Genomic DNA, 19838 nt, shown 5'->3' on the forward strand with positions numbered 1-19838 from the left:
TTAATGACAACTTTCCCTCACTCCTTGAAAATCCAATGACAAAACAACGATGCTTCATGCAGCAGCATCTATTTGAGCAATTCAAGATTCAAAGCAGTGAAAAGACTTCTTTAAATCCCTAGTTTCAGCTTAAATAAAATAGCCAGAATTGTAGTGCACCCTAAATTATATCTCCATGCCTATTCCTATTTATTACAGATTTTTTTTTAAACCCCCACAAGCTAGCACTGCACCCAGAGCACATTTATATTCCTGAGTGGGGAATTAGTGATACAGAACTGCCACACGTAATTCATGGAGTGTCTGGGAACTTCACAGTCTCTAAGCAACAACTCCTGAATACAAGATGTTTTTCATGCTGTGAAAATTATGGTCAAAATCCCCTCAGAAGAGCCCACTTTGGGTGCCAAAAAAGGGCTGGTGGCTTAACCCCAGCTGGCAGCTCAGCCCCGTACCCATTCTCACCCAGAGGGTAAAAGTGGGAAAACTGTGGGTTGAGATAAACAGAATTCAAGAGCTAAAGCCAAAGCTGTGAGTGGAAACATAGGAAACCAACACCCCAGCAGCTCCAGGGGGGGAATTAACTGTGCTCCAGCCCAAACCATCACATTTCCTTAACTGTGAGGGGTTTGGGGTACAAAGATTGTGAATTTTTCTGTACATAAATGCACAGAGAACCATGGAATCATTTAGGTTGGAAAAGCCCTCTCAGATAATCTCCATTATCATTAATCCAAGGCCACCACCAAACCATGCCCCCAAGTGCCACATGCACACAGCTTTTAAATCCCCCCAGGGAGGGTTTACATACGTGTATTAAATATATGTGTTTCAACAAATGCAGAGATATAAAAATAACAATCAGGCTAAGTCGGTTACCTGTTCCACCTTTATGTCATACTCTCCATGGACCTTTTTTCCACGAAAAGCCTTGGCCCTGCAAGAAAAAAAAAAGGAGAGAAAATCAAGGATGTATTTATCTGTAATCAGCGTCTGTAGAAGACTTCCTGTGTTGCCTTCAGTGTCTTGAAAACACACAAACATACTGATGAAATCTATCTGCTGCGCATGCACAATTGCCCTTCTTTGCCACCTTTGTATTCTTCACCCCATCCCACAATATTTTGTAATAAAAAGAATAATGTGGTTTCCAGCACTGAAGTGAAGACGCACTGAAATGATGAAACATCAGAAGTACACGCTTCACAGCTGTTAAACAGTATAAAAGGAGTCCTGTTAAACAGGTACAATCTTGCTCTCAAAGTCAACAGTGGCAGTGGAAATTCATTTCCCTGTGAACAACTTCCTAACAACCACTCACATTCATCTTTATCCATCTAAATTGAATTAATTTAGAAAAACTGGTTTATTGGGAGTCCTGTGCTTAGAAACCTTACATTATTTTTAAAGTGTCAGAGAACTGGAGACTGCTGTTGTCAGATATTTGAGTGTCTGCTTGGTTTCCTAATCAGTTTTCTTTCCTCTAGACTGAGTTGATATGAAATTATTAATGTAAAGGAGAGTTTATGAGCAGTTATTATGCACCAGGATTTCTGGGACAGAACAGAGCTGAATTCACTGATCCAGGCCTTACAAACAGACATTCCTCCAGGAATCCATCCCTTGTATCCCTCAGGCTGAATGTACCTGCTTTGGACTAAAGGAGGATTTCACAAAAAAAGATAAATCTGTTGATAAAAAGGAATTAATCTGACATTCTGATGTTGTTGAAGGAATAGAGGATCAGCCTCTCTGCATTTTCTTTGTTCAAGCCAAAGCTTAGGGCACCTTCCCTGCTTTTTTCTTGCACAAGGAAAAAATTCTTTGCACAATTCAAAACCTCAACACCACAGAACATCACCTCAAGTGTTAAAGAAGACCAACTTTGTGCATTTCCAGCATCTAACTAAATGCTATTGTATTACATGAAATCTACCTCACCAATGAAAGCCATAGCAATACGTATATTAATAATTTATTTCTGCTGTGATCCAGAAGAATTTCACCACTGCTTTCAATAGTGGATAAACAAAATTTCTTAATAATCAAATGTAAACACTGCCTTGGGCAGCATTTCATAAAGAATAAGGGTATTTCTTAAGAATATTTCTTAAGGATATGGATAATGGATGGTAGAAGTGCTTATACTGAAATCCCACGCTAAAATATTGCCCAACCATTAATTCTGTATAAACATGCCATTGGGAAGAAGAAAGCATTTGTATTATTATGTTTTTTAACTGTATTCTTGCAATAAATACACATGAAAGATGAAGTTTAAAATCCGTTGTTCTGTTCTAGGAGGTGCACACTCAGTGTTAGCAAATATTTTTGGCAATACTAAAAATAGATGTTAAATATAAACCTAATTTACAGAAATATCATTAATCACTTATTTATCTTCCAAATTTGTTTTGGAATCCCTTAAGAGGAATGTGAGCATCACCTCTTGGAATCACTGGGGATTCTGGACGTGTTTTATGGGAAAAGCCGGGAGATTTGTGCCAGAGCTGGAGGAAGGTCCCACAATCAGGGACCTGCCTCAGGAGGAAAGCACCCAGCTTACATCAACAGACAGCTTTAATGCCTCTCTGAAAAACTAAAGATTCACCACTGCAAAAAATACTTCAAACTCCAGTTCTGGCCCCCATGGATTTAACAGCATTGTCCTGGTTGAATTCTGGTGGGAACAGGATGGATGAGCTCCTGGGTTTTATCTCTGATGCAGCAAGAGGTGAGCTAAATGCATTATTGGACATCACATGAGACATTTAATTTAAATACAATTATCTTGGCTACATTATATGACACATTAAATTTAAATATAATTATCTTGACTGCATTATAGTGAAGCTGCCTCTTGGCCACTGGAAAACCAGTTTAAATACTCAGTTTCTATCACAGAAAAAGGCAATCCCCCTGGCGGGGAGTAATGTGCTCTGACTCCATGATTCAGAAGGCTGAACAATTGCTTTATTAAAGTATACTATATTACACTAATGCTATATTATAAATATGCTAAAAAGATACTATACTCTACTAAAGAAAACTTGTGACTGTCTCCAGACAGTCATGGCACAGCTTTAAGTCATTGGCTAATCACTCAAAACAACTTTCACTTGTGTCCAATACCCAAATCACTTTGGGTAAACAACCTCCATAATTCCACATGTGCAAAAACAGGAGCCGTGATAGAGATAAAGATTGTTTGCTCTTCTTCTCTCTGTGCTTCTCACTGCCTTCCCAGGAAAAATCCTTGGGAAATTGTGCCTGCTGCCCTCTGTGAAGAGAGCTGTGGCCACAAGTTTCTTCCAGTTTGAATGGTAACTTGGCCATCCAGAGACTAAACCTCCCCCAAAAGCTGCCCTAACAAATATCAGCACCTGGCAGCTCTTTGAGAGAAGGAATGGAACTGGGAAAGCAGGGAGAGCCCAGGACAGACCCTTCTACTCTTCACTCCAAGTCCACTGCATGCATGTGTTAGTGAGATAACCAAAATACTCATTAGCTGTTAATTAGTGAGATGTTATTACTCTAAATTCAGTCTTTCTACTTAAACATGAGGCAATCTCCAAAGAGCTAAACTCTGACACGATTCACGTTTCAACAAATGACTTCAGCTTTAGAAATAAACAGGAGTAATGAGGACTGAAGTTAAGCAATCTGAGGCTTGAAAACAAGCCTGACATTCAATCATTTAAAGAGAATCAGTTTCATAGCAGCTTTTGCCAACAACTTTTATAAAAATGTATAATATTCCACAATATTCTTCAAATGTTGAGCCCCAGACTGCAAGAATTTATCTGGGTATCTGTTGGAACCCTGGCTGCTGAGAATTTCAGACTTTCTGTGCTGCCAGGCACTGACCCCCAGGAGAACACTGCATTTCACCTGAGGCCATGGAGAAAGCTTCATAATTTAATGACAGAACTGGGATTGAGGGTGTTGAGTTTAAATAGAAGTGTGTAATATCACATAGTAGAAAACTTAGAGTTTAAAGTTCTAAAATGTAATAATATATAAAAAATCAGGTAAAAGTTTTAAAACATAAATTAATCCTTCTTCTTCATAAGTTTAAGTAGCATTGTGTAATTAGAATAAAAATCCACATTGCAAACCACAAGTAACTAGTTATTAGGTTAAAAATAAAAATAAATTTTGTCATTTCTTAATTAAACAGTTTATCCTATAACTGAAAGTTTCATGACTTGAGCATTTCAGAACAAAGTCTCCGAATTAGTTAGCATGTAGCTGTTGTGACACAGAACCCAGTTTTAATTTTATTTACTCTACCTTGGAAATTCAGCCATGCCCTGCTTGAATTATTCCCCATTTGCAATAAAAGAAAGAGGCAGTCATATCATAATGACATTCATTACATACTTATGGTAATTTATTTTATTTTTTACAGAGGGGAGCTGAGGAATGCAACTGTTTGGTGTTATTTATTTACAGAATTCCACTCACTCGCAGGCTCAAATTCCTGTTAAGCTTTATTCCTCTTGGCACAGAGCGTGGAATGGCTGTGGAAAGGGCTCTGAGGAGGGTGAGGTGAGCTGCCAGCAGGAGTGAAAGTGAAAACCAAACACACACCAGATCAGGGGCACTTACAGTAGCATTGTTCTGCTGTTGTGGATGATTTTTGCATTGTAGGTAAAGAAGAAAAGGAAATGAAATCATCCCCCTGACACTCCACCAGTGCTTTCTAAAGGCCACAGAGAGAGCAGAGAGCTGGGAAGGGATGCTGCCCACTGAAGGCACTGCCACGGCCTCTTCCAGCCAGAGGCTGTTCAAAACACCTGAAATATTGATGCATTGCTTGCTGCACAATTCATATTTAAAATTAAACCACCAGAGAATGTGCAGCTGCCACAGAGGCAGCCTGACACGAACTCACTCCATCACTGACCTTTGCCAAGGATAAGCAGAGAAGCAGAGTCGTTAAAGGGGTTTCAAATATATAAATTATAAATATGATTTATTTCCCTACTCAGCTACACAGCATCTACCTGCAGTTCCACAGTATCTTACTATGCCATGAGACCAGCCTGGATTAATATGTGTATCTCTCTCTCTCTATATATATATATACACACACATATCTATATGTGTGTGTGCATATATACAGAATATTCCCAAATATTCTGTATGTATATATCATATATATATATGTGTGTGTGTGTCTATATATGTATATATACAGAATATTCCCAAATAACTTATTTACAGGAATTATCAATGAACTGCATGTAAGGATACTGACAAACAAATGACACAGACCCAGCCAGAATTCCATGGGCTTTAAAAGTGTCTCAGTGACAGGCTAGAAAAAGCTGAAGAGAAACAAAATCTTGTCTCCAAGTTAAGATTTCAAGCTGAGCCCAGTCTTCAAGTTCAAATGGGATTAGAAATAATTTGTTCTTTAGTTCAATTAAAAAAGACTTTTGTAAATACAGGAAGACCACAAGATGCTGTTAACAAAACCAGTGTATGATAAGATCTGCACAGCATTTTCATTTTATGGGAATTAAATCACATCCCACTGAAACCAGGGGAGATTTCTGTGCCAGCATCCATGTGCTCTCCAACTGACAGTACCACTTTTGCTGTGCTGCCTTCCCCATCAGCCAAGCTTTGGGTAACTCACCTCTGATGAGTTGTTGTGCTTAAATAGAAACTAACCCCAGTGATTTAAGGCTTTCTTTTATTTACTTGTGCCACATTTTTACAGAAAAATATCCTGCTTAAAACCTGACTCTGAAAGGCCTTGATATTCCCAAATGTTACCGAGACTCTGCAAAGAGCTGTCTGGATTTAAAGCACGTCCTTTTTGTGTCTGCACGGTGGAGTTCCAGCCTTGGCAGCTGCCCCAGCCACTCTTTCACATAAAACAGTGATGTTTTCTCAAGGTCTTACCTCATACAGAGATTGCCTCAGAAGGAGCAGCCCCCCAGCACAAAATAAATGTCAGAACACACCAGACGTGTGACTTGGAGCAACTTTTGGCTTTAGCAGTGCTCCCTGCTGAGCTGGGCTCCGTTAGATTGATGACAATCTCCATTAGCAGGAGCTGTAAATCCACAGCAGCGCCTTTGCCTGGCTCTGGGACAGCACAGGTGATCCCAGCATCTTCCATGGCTCACACTTCCACAGCTCTGCTTGCTCTTCATCACCCAGCTGGGTGAAATGCCCTCTCCAGCGGCAGCACAGCCATGCCAAGGACACAGGGATTGCCCTTCAAAGCCATCCACCCCAGGAGGTGACAATTCACAGAAACCCCAACTGAAATTTGATTTATTTCATACATTTTTTCCCCAGCATGCCTGACTGGAGGACATGACTCTAGGACATGATTGATGCACTTCTTCACTCTCAGTCCATCATTTTGAAGAGGAAAATAAACTGCTCATAAAAAAACCAAAACAAAATAAAAGGTGCTTGTGCCAATATGTCTGAGGCTTCATGGTGTCTCTGTACCTGAAATCACTGCATCAAATATTTCTATGCCAGAGTTGTCAATCATAACAGATGGGAAGAGAATTACTGGGGACAAAGCAAGAATTCCTGTCCTGGTGCATCTCAGCACAGTCCTCCCAGCTGGCCTGCCCCTGGCACCGTCACAGTTAATTCTGCCAGGATTTCTGCATCTCTGAGCTGCCCATTTATACAGGAGCACCAGTGTTGGAACCCTGGAAACTGAGAATTCCAGACTTTCTGTGCTGCCAGGCACTGACCCCCAGGAGAACACTGCATTGACCTGAGGCCCTGGAGAAAGCTTCCAAAATTGACTGATGGATAGGGCTGTAATTGTGGGAGCACACTTTAAATAAAAGTGTGCAGTATCACAGGGTGGAAAACTTAGAGTTTAAGGGTTTAGAATACAGTAATATATATAAAGCAAGATGGAGGGTTTAGTGCAGAGGCTTGTCCTTCTTCTCCACCTTCTTCTCCATGGGTTTGTGTGGTTTTGTGTAATTGGATAAAAAAGTCCCCATAGCAGGCACGGGTGGTTGGTTATTGGGTTAAAAGTGAAATAATTTTGGTGTAATTTCTTAATTGGACAGTTTATCCTTAAAAGGCCTTAGAGAGAGATGGGGCTGCATTTTCAGTTTGTTGGAGTGAAGTGCTGTAGAACTCAGGGTTTATGAGACTGTGCCATAGAGAAGAACTAACAAACATCTGAGTCCCAACAAGAAATTCCATTTCATACATTTAATCCCATCCCTGGTAGAAAAGAAGATGAAACTCCACACACGAGGGCACAGCCACCCCACAGCTCACACTGAGCAGGGCAGGAGAACACTGCAGGGACCACTGCTCCTCTTCTGCAGGGGTTTCCTGCCCTCACCTCTGCAGCCTGGAGCAAAGAGCTTTGTTATAAATTTGCTTAAAACCCAAGTATGAGGGTCCTGCATGCACCCTCATCCCCTTCCCCAGCAACGGCCACACTCATGAAAAACCACAGTGAACGCTTCCCAGTGGAGGATTTCCCTGCCCAAAGAGATCCAGCTCTAAAAACTTATTTAAAAATAACCCATAGCCTAGCTAGAAATAAAGAACACAATTTTATTAAGCAGCAATTATTCCATCTCCCTGTCGGGGCTGCACACAGTTCTTGCTAGAAAGGTGGGGTTTTATTTTCACAACAACTTTATTTGTGGCACCTTCAGAGGCTTCCATAACCTCCACCTCAATTCCTTTTTTTATTCTCCTAATTCATTGCCTGCCCCTTTTTAAAAAAAAAAAAATTCTCCCATCCCTTGACATGTATTAAATCCCCTCTACTCTGATCATTTAAACTAAACAGAGCCATTTTATTAATTTAATTTTTTATTCTTCCAATCCTTTTTATTCTGGAGGTTTTCTGTTTGTGCCTCTGCTCTGTGCCTGAGCAGTGTTTTCACTGGAGATGTGATGCAGAAGAAAATGCCTCCTACTCCTGAATGTCTCCGTTGAACTGAAATTTTCTGGGTCTTTCAAACAGCATGCTCAACTGAAAATGCCTCATTTTCTGCCCACTCAAGGTGAAACAAGCCCTCTTTCATGCCCAAACACCAGTCTGCCTTGCTGGTAATGTCTCAAAATCCCACACCTCCCATTATGTAATATTTACCATTAGCCCATTTCTTCTCTGCAGGATTTATGGTCACGATGTAACTTCTGTGAGCTCCTTTTTTGCAAATGGGATGACAAATGAGTATTTTTAAATGTTCATTCCCTCACCAGCAGAAGACCCAATAAGTGATGCAACATATTCTAACCTTTTCCAAATCTGTTAGACTCATTAGGACTGCTACTACACTTTCCCAGGGCTGGGGTCATAAAAATATTTTGTACTCATGAGATGAACAGAAAGTTCCAACTTTTCTACAGGAAAACACTGCCAGCCAAATTACGAAATATTACTGCTCTGCATCCAGCTTTTCTTGGTGCTCAAGCCTCAAACTGCATCTTCTGCACCAGCTGCCCTGAACTCCTTATCTCCTGTAGCAAACATCCCAAGATAAAGTAACAAATTTTGGCATTTCCCTACCAACTTAGTAGTCCATTCTTTCCATTTCATCTGCTGATAACCAAGATAAAGGAGTACAAACAGTTATTGAGCAACCCTGTGCAGAAAGGAAGGCTCATAATCTTGAGTAATTGGTAAAAATGTCCCACAGTGCAGCCCCTGGTGAATAGTTTGTGACAGGAAAAAACCCAAACCAGCTAGGAAGATAACCCAAAGGTATGTTAGTTTATTTTTTCTTATTGAGGTAAAGAAAATCCAGTGAACCTGAGGACTTCACACTGCCAGGAGGTCACTTCTGGCAACATCTGAAAAGCCAGATAAGCCAGCACGGGGTGAAAGAGCCTCTGAGACTGAATCTAATCCATTTTTTCATCAGAAATGCATCTGGCCTTTTAATTGTTCTATTTATACCGAGTTCTCCAAGGTGTTTCAGATGTTTCTAAGGAAGATGTGTGACTCTCTGAGGTAAATTCAAATAATTTATGCCTGGAGAGACTACCGTGCTATTGCACATATAACGCATTACACTACGACATTGTTTGAATTTTCACCTTTGAGGATCCTGAATTTAACACAGAAACTGTATCTTAAAAATCTCCCTGAGCTTCTGACTGAACCACTCAAAGAGAGAAAAGAAAGAGGGGGAAGATGCAAGTCATGCACTGCCACTAACATCACATTACAGGAACACTTGAGGCCCCATTTGAAAAAAAACCCAACAAATAATCGGCGTAAAACTGCATTTGATGTTTCCATTTTCTTTTTCATGCAGCTGAAACTTATGTTTTTATATTTATACTCAAGACAACCACGTGCTGCCCTGGTTTTATTTGAGTGGATCAATCAGGAAACCTCACGTTGGTTTAGCACCTGCACAGCTGCAGGAAGGAAAGGAGTTTATGGCTTTTGCTGCCCTCTCCTGTAGGCAGAAATGCAGATGAGATTGGCCAAAGACTGGTTTCCAATCACTGAGAAACTGAGCCACGATCAAAGCCCTGGATTTCCTGGCTTTAAGGGACCAGCCCAGGTGTCAGCCCCTCTTGGGCAGGAGTCACAAGGAGGAGGTGCATGGAAATACTGGGAATATTTCAGTGCCTGCCTGCTCAGGGCTGGGTTATAGGCACCAAAGGCATGAACCTGACTCATGAATTGCTTAAATCTACCAGAAAAAGCACATTAACAGAGCAGTCAGAACACTCTCGATGTGTTTCGTGCAGCATTAGCAACAACTCACAATGAAATTAATCACTGACTTCCCATGGATTAAATTACTGCTAGTTGCTGATGCTTTCTGTGATCCTCTGCCATTTGCAGGTGAATTAATGAATGTTTCAAGGTGGGCTTTTTTCTCACTTGTACCAGAATTTGCATTGGTTTCCATGAGTCTCCTCTGACTCAGAACGTGGATCTGAAAGCTGCGGGGTACTTCCAGTGCAGTTTCCCCTCCTCGAGGGAAGGAGAGTTTCATGCACTGTGCTCAGCAGAAAACAAAAAATAATTTATCAGTTATTCTGGAAGAAAGAAGCTCAGAGACATACATTTCCAGAGGAAGGTCCAGAACACTGTCACAAGAACTCAATTACCCCACGATACTCATGTCCCAATAGCCATGGAATGACATTGTACAGATAATTCTCTGTGCAAATGGATACCAAGAAAGTAGAAAATGTTTTTGCCAGTATCACCTTTTCAGGGTTGTTAAGCTTCCCAAGTGTGTTGGAAAGCTAAATTCACCACCTTGTAGTTCAATATTACACCTTGAAATACAATCACATAATTTTGTCTGTACTTCAAAAACCCATGCTTGGTTTATTGATTTCAATATTCTCTAAAAAGCCAAATAACCAAGGGCCTGTGTTTTGAGGTTTTTCAGCTTCTCACTGCAGATTAGGGAACAACAGAATTTTCCAGTACTGCTGGTTTGTGAACTGTTTTCTACAACAATAAACCAGCACCACAAGTAATGCTCCAGACATGGACATTAAATCTCTTCCCCAGGTGAGCCTGACCTTGGGAACATGGACTTTAAAAATTCCTGCACAGAAACAGCCCATAAAGCTCAAAGCCAGGAAAGTCTTTGGGGATCTGTAGCACAGAACAGAGCCCAAGGTGAGGATGCTGTGACAAAGGGGAAGCACCAGAGATGAGAAAGGATTTTGCTGACAGTGGTGTCTCACAGGCAGCTGTGCAAACACTTTATTTGCTCATGGTGCATCTAACAAGGAGCTGAATTAAAAAGCAGAAAATCTCTGTCAGAGACAGGCACACTCATTTTGGTGTAACTGTGCAATGAAATAATACAAAGTCCCACCATGGCTCACACCCTCTCATCACTTGTACAGCAAAAAGGAGCCAAGTTTTCAGTGCTCAGTGACCACTGGAACCAGACAGGCTCCACACCCTCCCAAGTGTTTGGTGCAGAATCACCCAGCCAAGGTCTGCAGCACTCAGGGCACGTCCAGCTCTGCAGTGGGGGAGCATGGAGCACCAGAGGTTTGGGATTTGGGGATGCAGCAGCGTCCCCAGGGCTGTGCTGCACACCCCCAGCCCCCCCAGCTGAGGGGAGCAGAGCAGTGCTGAGCACAGGCTGCGATTCCAACAAATCTGCCCTTCCCCTTCCCTATTTTTTTTTCTTTTTTTTGCACAGCTTAGTGCTGTCAGGTCTGAGATTTACTGCTAAAACATGGCAGTGTAACAGGCATGAAGCAACTGAGATGCAAACAAGCATTCTCTCCTGACACACAGCCCCACGTAGCAACAGTTGCAATAATTACATAATTGAAGGATTCAGAGCCATAGGTTTAATTCCCCCTGTGCCTATAGGGGTGAGAACAAGACCCCTCTGTGCTCTTTTTTGCACACAACAGCAAAACCTGTTCCAAAACCTCAGGGGTTTGAGTAGGGCTGATCTCTGCCTGCTCATTCCTGGGTGAACTTCCCACAGCCCTGAGCCCAGGGTGCCCAGGAGATGAACTGGACCCAGCCCAGCTCATCCTGTGGGATTCACCCATGGTGCCTGAGGAGATGAACTGGTCCCACCCAGCTCATCCTCTGGGATTCACCCATGGTGCCTGAGGAGATGAACTGGTCCCACCCAGCTCATCCTGTGGGATTCACCCATGGTCCCCCAGGAGATGAACTGGTCCCACCCAGCTCGTCCTCTGGGATTCACCCACGGTCCCCAGGAGGCTGCACGAGGCTGTGGTCCCCTCCCTGCTGATGGATCCCTGGTCACCCCTGAGGCTGCAGCCCCTGGCAGTGCTTCCTCTGGAGAAGGGGGTGGGAATGCTTTTCCCATGGAGAAGCTGCCATTTGGCAAAGCCCCCCAGGGCAGCCCTGGTTATGTAAGAGCCCAATCTGCAGTTGGTTACTGGTAAATATTTTCACTTGTGAATTTACGACTCCGGGCAAGGCCGATCCTCCCAGCGAGTAAACAATAACAGCACTCAGAGGGAGAATGTGTTCCTGATTATTCCACAATAATCCTGCTGGGACACAAATCCAGCATGTGTTGAAAAGTTCTTGGAGCTGGAGACCCAGGGTGTCCATCCTGCAAGTTTAGGAAGGGAGGGCTGCTGCACTCAGCCTGCTTTGCTACTGCATCCACACAAATTAGTCTGCAGCTCTAGCAGACACTGATTCCAGGCAGCTCTCCTATCAAAATCCCACACAATGGCACTCTGCCAGTTCCTTCTCAAATCCTCTTTTTCATTTGTGAGCAGGGAAGAAACTAGAGCACACAAAATGAGCAAGTAATGCCCAAGATCCCAACAGCACAATCAAGAGAAAATTCAAAAGGATTCACAGACACGACCATTAATTTTTAAAAAAACAAGTCCATGAATCTTTCTGACTACTTTTGAAGTCAGGATTTCTATCTTTTCACCTCTTCTCCTCTTTCACTTGAGATGTTCTTTCTTACCCAATCAGTAGTTGTTATGACCTTCTGAACCAGCCCCTATTTCCCACAGCAACAAGAGCACACCTGGTGAGCATTGCACTCATTAACTTCATTGCAAGCTCCTGCAGTCTGAGCTGCTCCATTCTCATTAATTACTTATCCTGTTCCCCTGCCCAGCAGCTAATTAAAAAAAAAAAAATTTTGCACTGTTGAGTTACAGACAGAACCCAAAATATTGTTATCATTATGTTTTGTTTTGAGGCTATTTTTAAGATTTCTTGTTAGTGGATCTCATTTTTTTTGGATAATCCAGCCATAACACGCTAACTGTGAAGAAAAAAAGGGCAGATTCCTTTATAAAGATTCAAGGGCAACAAAAGCCAATCTTAGAGACTTTTAATAAAGGTTTTTGTGTTTATGGGCATTTCTTCTAAATGTATTTCACATTGTCAGCTCAACCAGAATCACTCAAGACAAAAATCCTACATTCCCTTAGATGAGTTTGCCCCTCCAGCCATTTCAGACCTCACTGGGTTGTCGAGGCCACCTCTTTTCCAGGAAAGGGAAGCAAAGCCAACCAAGATCCATTTCTGCTAGGTGTGTTTTTGGGAAATGACGAATCCCTGGAGTGAGTTTGAGCTCCTGCCCCTTCCCAGGCTGGAGGAGAGCAGGTCCCACCTACATCCAGTCCGGCACTGCCATCTGCCGGGAGCTGCAGCTCTGGAAAATCACTGCAAAACCACCCCAGTCTGGAGTGCTTGCACCAATTTGTCAATCTAATTACTAATTAAAAAGCAATGGTGGTTTAATTTTAAACCAAAATATTAATCGCTGTAAATAAATCCGGAGCAACCAAAGGTAATTTGAGCAGTAATTTCCATCTATTCACCACTGCTGCCTACTGAGCTCTGATTCTGCAAGGTTTCAGAGGGAAAGGAAGGAGCTCACATTTAGATTTTAGATTAAGAAAAGAATTAAGAAAAATTTAAATTAAGAAAAGAACTTATCACAATCCAAGCTGCAGTGAGGCTTCCACAAGACACACGGGTACAGAGCTAGCACTGACCAAAATCCATCTCTGCCTTCTGCTTTTACATTTTACCTCAGCTTGAGAGACTGAAAAATCCAAAAATATATTTTAAAAAACCATTCATTATTAATTATTTCATAAAATAACACTAACTAGACTAGATTCCCTAAAGTTTTCTTTCTTCCATCAGAGTAAATCTCACTTTTTAAGTTATGCCAGGCATGGAGAGCCTGGTCCCCCATTACTGAGGGGACACCTGTGCCTGCCCTGGCTGGGGGACAGCTCCAGGAAAAACTCCCCACTGGACAGGGAGGTATGGAGGGAAAGCAAAGTGGAACCTTGTGCCCAGAAATGAACACAAGACAGGTCTGGATGCCAAAAAACTGAGACAAAGAAAATGGGGAAATTCTCAACACCAGTTTATGACAATTTTTTTGCATCACTCATCCAAAAGAAAGAAGAGGAAACATGGCCACTTTTAGTCCAGTTTATCATTAGGTATCTACACAGGCAATTATGAGTCTCATCATTTTTGAGAGATTAAATCTTAATTTTTAGTGTCCTCATCTTGCCAGCAGCCCTCAGTGACAGCCACGACAGCTGGGGACAGTGACACATTGGTGGCTTATGTAGTACTAATGGCTTGTTATAAAAATTAATGTTTATATACATTAATTATTATAATAACAATATTAATAACAATACCTTATATACTTCACTATACACAACAATTAATAAATAAAACCATAATTTTTTTTTCCATTCGAGAGAGAGGGGGAAGTGTGGGAAATGGATTTGTAAAATATTCTCCCAGCTTGACAGAAGGCTCACATAGCATACATCTGTACACAAACATTGAGATAAAAATACTGACTTAGAAATACTATAGAATAAGAGAAACATTGTTGAGAGAGAAATAGAACTAGAAACAACTTTCCAAAGATAGCCTTACAAATAAGAGTAGATACTTTAGAGAAATAGAACTATAAAAGATACATTATAGCAGGACCCACAAAAATTAATTTTAGGTAATTAAAATATTTACAGTATAGTGTGACAAAAACTAATAAGCCAAAAAATGCTTGTATTATAATTAAGAAATAGTCAACTTCTAATTGTAATAACATGAATTATAACGTCTATATTGTCTCACCCTTCACATCAAACTAAAACTAGAATAAAAGTTTTTAAAAGACCTCTCAGTCACCCCATCTCTAAGTAAAAAAACAATAATCCTAAGCCAACAAACAGCTGCACCCCTCTTCCTCTCCATCTTCCCCCCCTAACTTCCCCCAAATTATTCCCAGCACCCACTCCTGGTGGCAGGATAATGTGTCTAAAATAGTTCAGATCCCCCATTTCCAGCCCAGAAAGGAACAGATGGAGGTGAGCATCTCTGTCCAAAGCTGTGTCATTTCCTTGGTGTGCCTGACAGGAACCAGAGGATCATTACTGCACATTCAGACACAATTCCCAGCTGGGAAAACACCTCAGGAACTCTTCCTCAGCCAGAAATAGGGCTGTTTTCTGCACTTAGCTGGTGGAGGAGGGGATAATGGGAGGGTTTGGTATTGACCTTGCTCTCAAAATGCCTTTAATGACACCTGAGAGGAGCCCCAGCACAGGCAGCAGTGAGAGCAGCTGAAGGAATGGGAGTTGTGTTCCAAGGAGCAGCACACTGTGGGGGTCCCAGTTGCTGGTTTCTCTGGGTCTGGATCGCAGGCGCTTGAGACAGTAGCTCATGTTGGCACTCAGGTGTTTACTATTTCTTATCAGTAAAACAGTCTCACTGCTGTGAGTTCTGCAGCTTTTCATTAGAAGGCACAAAATGGCCACAATCTCTTGTACAAGCTCTTTTAAGACTAAACTATCCAATTAAGAACCGGCACCTTTTCCCTTTTAACCCAATAACTGATCCCAAAGAGCTCCAATGTGGACTTTTCTGTCCAATTACAAAATGCCACCCAAACCCATGGAGAAGAAGGAAGAAGAAGCATGAAGAAGAAACCCAGGACAACACCCTGTGCCCTCCATCCAGCTTCCATCTACAACATACTAAAAATCCCAAAACCTCAATTCCTCACCAAGTGATACACCCACACTACTCTCTATAATCCATTTCACACTTTTGTGGATTCCAGTCTATCCTGAAGTCTTGGAAACTTTTTCCATGAATGAGGATCAAAGTCAGTGCTGCCCTGGGAGTCAGGGCACCCCAGGGCAGACAGAGAAATATTCCCAGTGCCCTGGGCTTCCACAGCACACCAAGGCCATCCCAGCAGGTCTGGGGGCACCTCAAGGGGCTGAGCTGGGAGGGAGGGACGGGCACAGCTCCACAGCCAAGGAAGGGAAGGGTTCAGGAACCTCTCTGAATTACAGCTCTTCAAAAACTATCTCCAAAGGCTTCAAAATGTCAGCCTTTCCCTACTTTTGTGAATCTCACATTTTGAGCCTCTTTCCTGCATTGACAGCTTGAGGCAAGCCGTGTTTTAAGGGCTTAATTCCAACCCACAATATTGTGATAACTTTGATTAATCTGCAGTTCCAGTGTGAGGCATCGCTTGGTTCAGACTTTCCTGAGGGTTTGTTTTGGTACTATCCCCCAACAAAAGGTATCACAACTTTCTGTCTCATGGATTCACAGTTTCTTACTCCTTTTCCCTTCTTCCCTCTCACATATTTAAGAGTTGAGAGCTGGAACCCTTCTCAGTCCCAATGTTTATCCAAGGTTTCCATTTCATTATCACACATATCTTTTTTTTCTCATTCTGTAAGCAAGCTACAGCTCTCATTTTCCTGCAAGACAATCTCAAATTATTTATCCTATTTGCCTTGGATGGAGTAGTCCTGGCAACCAGGTTTAAGCAGACTCCAAGGACTAGTGGTGTCTTGAGATGCAATTCCTCCCTCAAATCCTGCAATATGCTCCTTTCTGAGCACAGGCAGAAAACCCATTAACCTGAACAGATGGGAGGGAGTCTGTGGGCAGGCAAAATCTGTTAGAGCAAAAACTTAGAATACAAAAAAAAATTAAAAAATTTAAAAATCTGACTCACAGGCCTGGTAAGAATCACAAGATTGCCATCAGAGATCCCAAAATTTTAAGAGGAAATGTGTATTTTAAAGAAAACAGACATATGAGCCTTTATTTTTGCTGCGTGCTTTTGACTCCCCTCAAAGGAAGGGAACCCTGATTTATTTGAAAGGAAAACTGGGGTCATGATTTGTTTACAAAAGCTTTAACCCTAATCAAAAAACAACACCAAAAAGAGGGGCACAGTGGAACCCCCCTGAACAAACACTCCGTGCTCTGCTGCACAGCCTCCCAGCAAAGGCACAGAATAAATACCCACAACCATGAGGATTTATTTTTTCCAAAGCTGCTGTTCCAAGGATTTAGAGTTTTCTGCGCCAAGCTTAATTTGACATCTCCTGGACTTCTCATTCCCAATGAAATGCATCCCAGAACACACAGGGCACGTGGAAAATTTGTGGAATTATCCACAGCATGGTAGTGACAGGTTGAAGAGAAGGATGAGGAGGAGGAAGGAGTTGGGAAGGAAAAAACCAGGAGAACAAAACAGACTGAAAAGTGATTTTTCCTGCTGCCCAAGAACATTTGTGCTGTCAGTGGAGCAGCAGGAAGGCAGGGACAGGTAAGACACCTCGCACTTCAAACGGCAACACTGGTAGTGACCTCAAAGAGGCACAGAAATGATCCACAAAATCCACTTTGGTTCAATTTGTAATTCTCCATAAATAACACAGATCTATGTCCTGTTAGTAATTCCTTTTCATTTTTAAATAGAAACATAAATAAAGGATCTTTATATATTCTTGTATCTTTAGATCAATGTAAAATGTATTTATATATTGTATGTATTTAAACCCCTTATATATATATAAATTTTTATTTATATATAAAATACATTTTATATGATTTATACTATTATTTATTTATAAAGAATAAATAATTATTTAGTTTAAGAAATAATTTATTTATAAATAATAATTTTATTGTTTATAAAAAAATTTTACTATTTATTTATAAATAATAAAATAATATTTATAAATTTCAGTTCCATAAAAACCAGTTTCCATAACCTAGTTCACCATGATATAAATGTACCTTTCTCTGAAAAATACAAGACTACAAAAGGAATACGCTAATGTTTTCTTATTTAATTTTTAGCAGTTTATCTAACTATAAATTTTTAAAATAAAACTAGATAGGGCAGGAAAGTCATTGCAAAAACACAAGTCATTTAACAGAACCCAAAAAAAAAAAAAAAAAAACCAAACCCTAAAGTTGCAGTTGTAGAAGCACAAGGGGAACAAGAAAGTGCCTGTAGGAATTCTGACTCCTAGGCAAAATAATTTATTTCCCTCTACACAAATTTCTCCCTCAATTAAGAAAAAATTGCATTACTACAAAAAAAGAAAAAAAAAAAAAGATATCTCAGCCGGAAAAAAAAAAATCAATAAAAGGTATTTTGATTAAGGAATACACAAAAACAAAATTATTCTCTTCCTTTATCAACACACAGAAGAAGTTACCATGGGCCAGAGAGACTCTCAGAACAGAAAATAAAGTTTGCCCAGCACATCAAATATTCCATGAAATTCCCAATAATTTACACAATGGATTTGTATTCCACAAGAAAAATATTCCTGATTGCTCAAGGTCATTTGGGTAGAGTGATGAATGAAAATCTGAGTGCAGGTAGTTAATACATGAGCCCATAAATGCTCTTAAGAGACTTCTCTGTTGCTGACCTGGGTGCTGAAAATAGTAAATCTCAGTGGCATGTTTATTATTAACACTGTAACTTGATGAGAATTTAATTTACAGCAGCTGAGAATGGGGAATAGAAAAAGGATTCTACACCACAGTATTGGGGGAAACAATTTTTGAAACAAAATAAGAAAATGGAGCAGCATTTGGCTTTGTGTGCCTTCATTCTCATAACTCATGTATTTTAAAGCCCCACATATCCCAGTAATAGCAGATTTTCAGGGACTTTATTATTCTGATATTTATTATTTTATAATATATTTATTATTGCATGCTGAGGGTTGGCAGAACTGCCAGCATTCTGGCAGGCATCAATGATCTAGAAAAAAGGATCACCTCTATTTTTCATCACTCCCATGGCTCTGGGGAGGCTGATTTTACCTTCCCTGGGATGAAAAAGGAGAATTTCCACAGAAGAGAGGCCATTCCTCACTCTGTGCTCTCCCCAAACACAATTTCAGTCACGGCTTCAGAGCCAGGCTCCAGACTGGGGATTCCACAGCTGGAGGAATTGTCTGTCCCTCCCTGCACTGTCACTAAAAATGGGTTGATTCCCTCCTTCCAAATTTTCCCTACTGCCCAAATTTCCCAGCCTCTTCCAGTGGGATCCCTATCCCAGAAAGCTCACAGCCCTAAAAGCAGAGCAGGCAGGAGCTGTTTATTCCTATTTATTCCTGCTCCAGCCCCTGGAGCTGCAGGTGCTGCTCTCAGCTCCCTCTCCCAGAGTTCACATTTATAAATTTTATATTGTAAAGTTTGTATTGTAAAGTTTGTATTGTAAAGTTTGTATTGTAAAGTTTGTATTGTTCATCTGGTGTGGGACAAGGTGGGTTCTGTGCTCAGAGCCCCCCTCACTACAAAGCAAAATGTCACCAAAATGTATTCCCTGCAAATCCCAAGCATCCTTCAGATCCCACTGGCTTTAAAACCAGAATATCAGATGGGTATTTAGCTATTATTTACCACTCTTTTATAATGCCAGCATCATCTTCCAAATGTCATCACCCTTTGCCTCAGCCTGGAATCTAGAAGCATGATTATTTCACACACAAATGTCTTTATTGTGCTAGAAGACATAAAGAAAGCCCTCAAATCTGCTTGACATGAAAATTATCAGCCCCAAACCCTCCTCTGGCCTACAGAATTTACATTCCTAAGGACGTAAAGTCTTGCCTAAGCCAAGCTGTGAGGGTCTCCTTGCTTTTGGAGAAGTCCTTCTGCATGTGATTTCATTATTATAGCCAGAGCTAAATTTGCTTTAATCAGAAAAACGTCAGCACTTTCTACAGTGTCAGAGGTGGCACTGTAGAAAAACCTGCAGAGAGAAAAAAAAGCAGAAAGGAACTAAAAAATACAGAGCAAACAGTGGCTTGACAAAGCTCATTGTGCTGAGAGGGGAGCTAGAAGGGACAGGGACAAAAGGAGCTGCAGCGGTGCCAATCCATTTGGAATGGGAGCAGCAGGGACTGCAGGGATTGGGAACAGCTGGTGACTCATCCCTTCATCCCTTCTCCCATCCTCTGGGCTCTGAGGGCTTTTCATTCCCTGCTCTTCTCTTGGTTGGAAAGCCAGGTGTGTGCTAAGGAAGGCAGGAGCCTCC

The 19838-nt window shown here is 41.2% G+C and overlaps 1 protein-coding gene across 1 annotated transcript in view; it reads right to left on the reverse strand.

Moving 5' to 3' along the window:
• SYN2 (synapsin II) overlaps positions 1 to 19838 on the reverse strand; it is a 163335-nt gene that overhangs the window by 102160 nt on the left and 41337 nt on the right. Inside the window, exon 2 of the mRNA XM_041427545.1 lies at positions 880 to 937. Within this exon, the coding sequence (XP_041283479.1) occupies positions 880 to 937 (58 nt within the window). The remainder of the gene's footprint in view (positions 1 to 879; positions 938 to 19838) is intronic.

The sequence above is a fragment of the Onychostruthus taczanowskii genome, unplaced genomic scaffold (genome assembly GCF_017590055.1).
Source record: "Onychostruthus taczanowskii isolate IOZ18803 unplaced genomic scaffold, ASM1759005v1 scaffold116, whole genome shotgun sequence".
NCBI classification, from domain to species: domain Eukaryota; kingdom Metazoa; phylum Chordata; class Aves; order Passeriformes; family Passeridae; genus Onychostruthus; species Onychostruthus taczanowskii.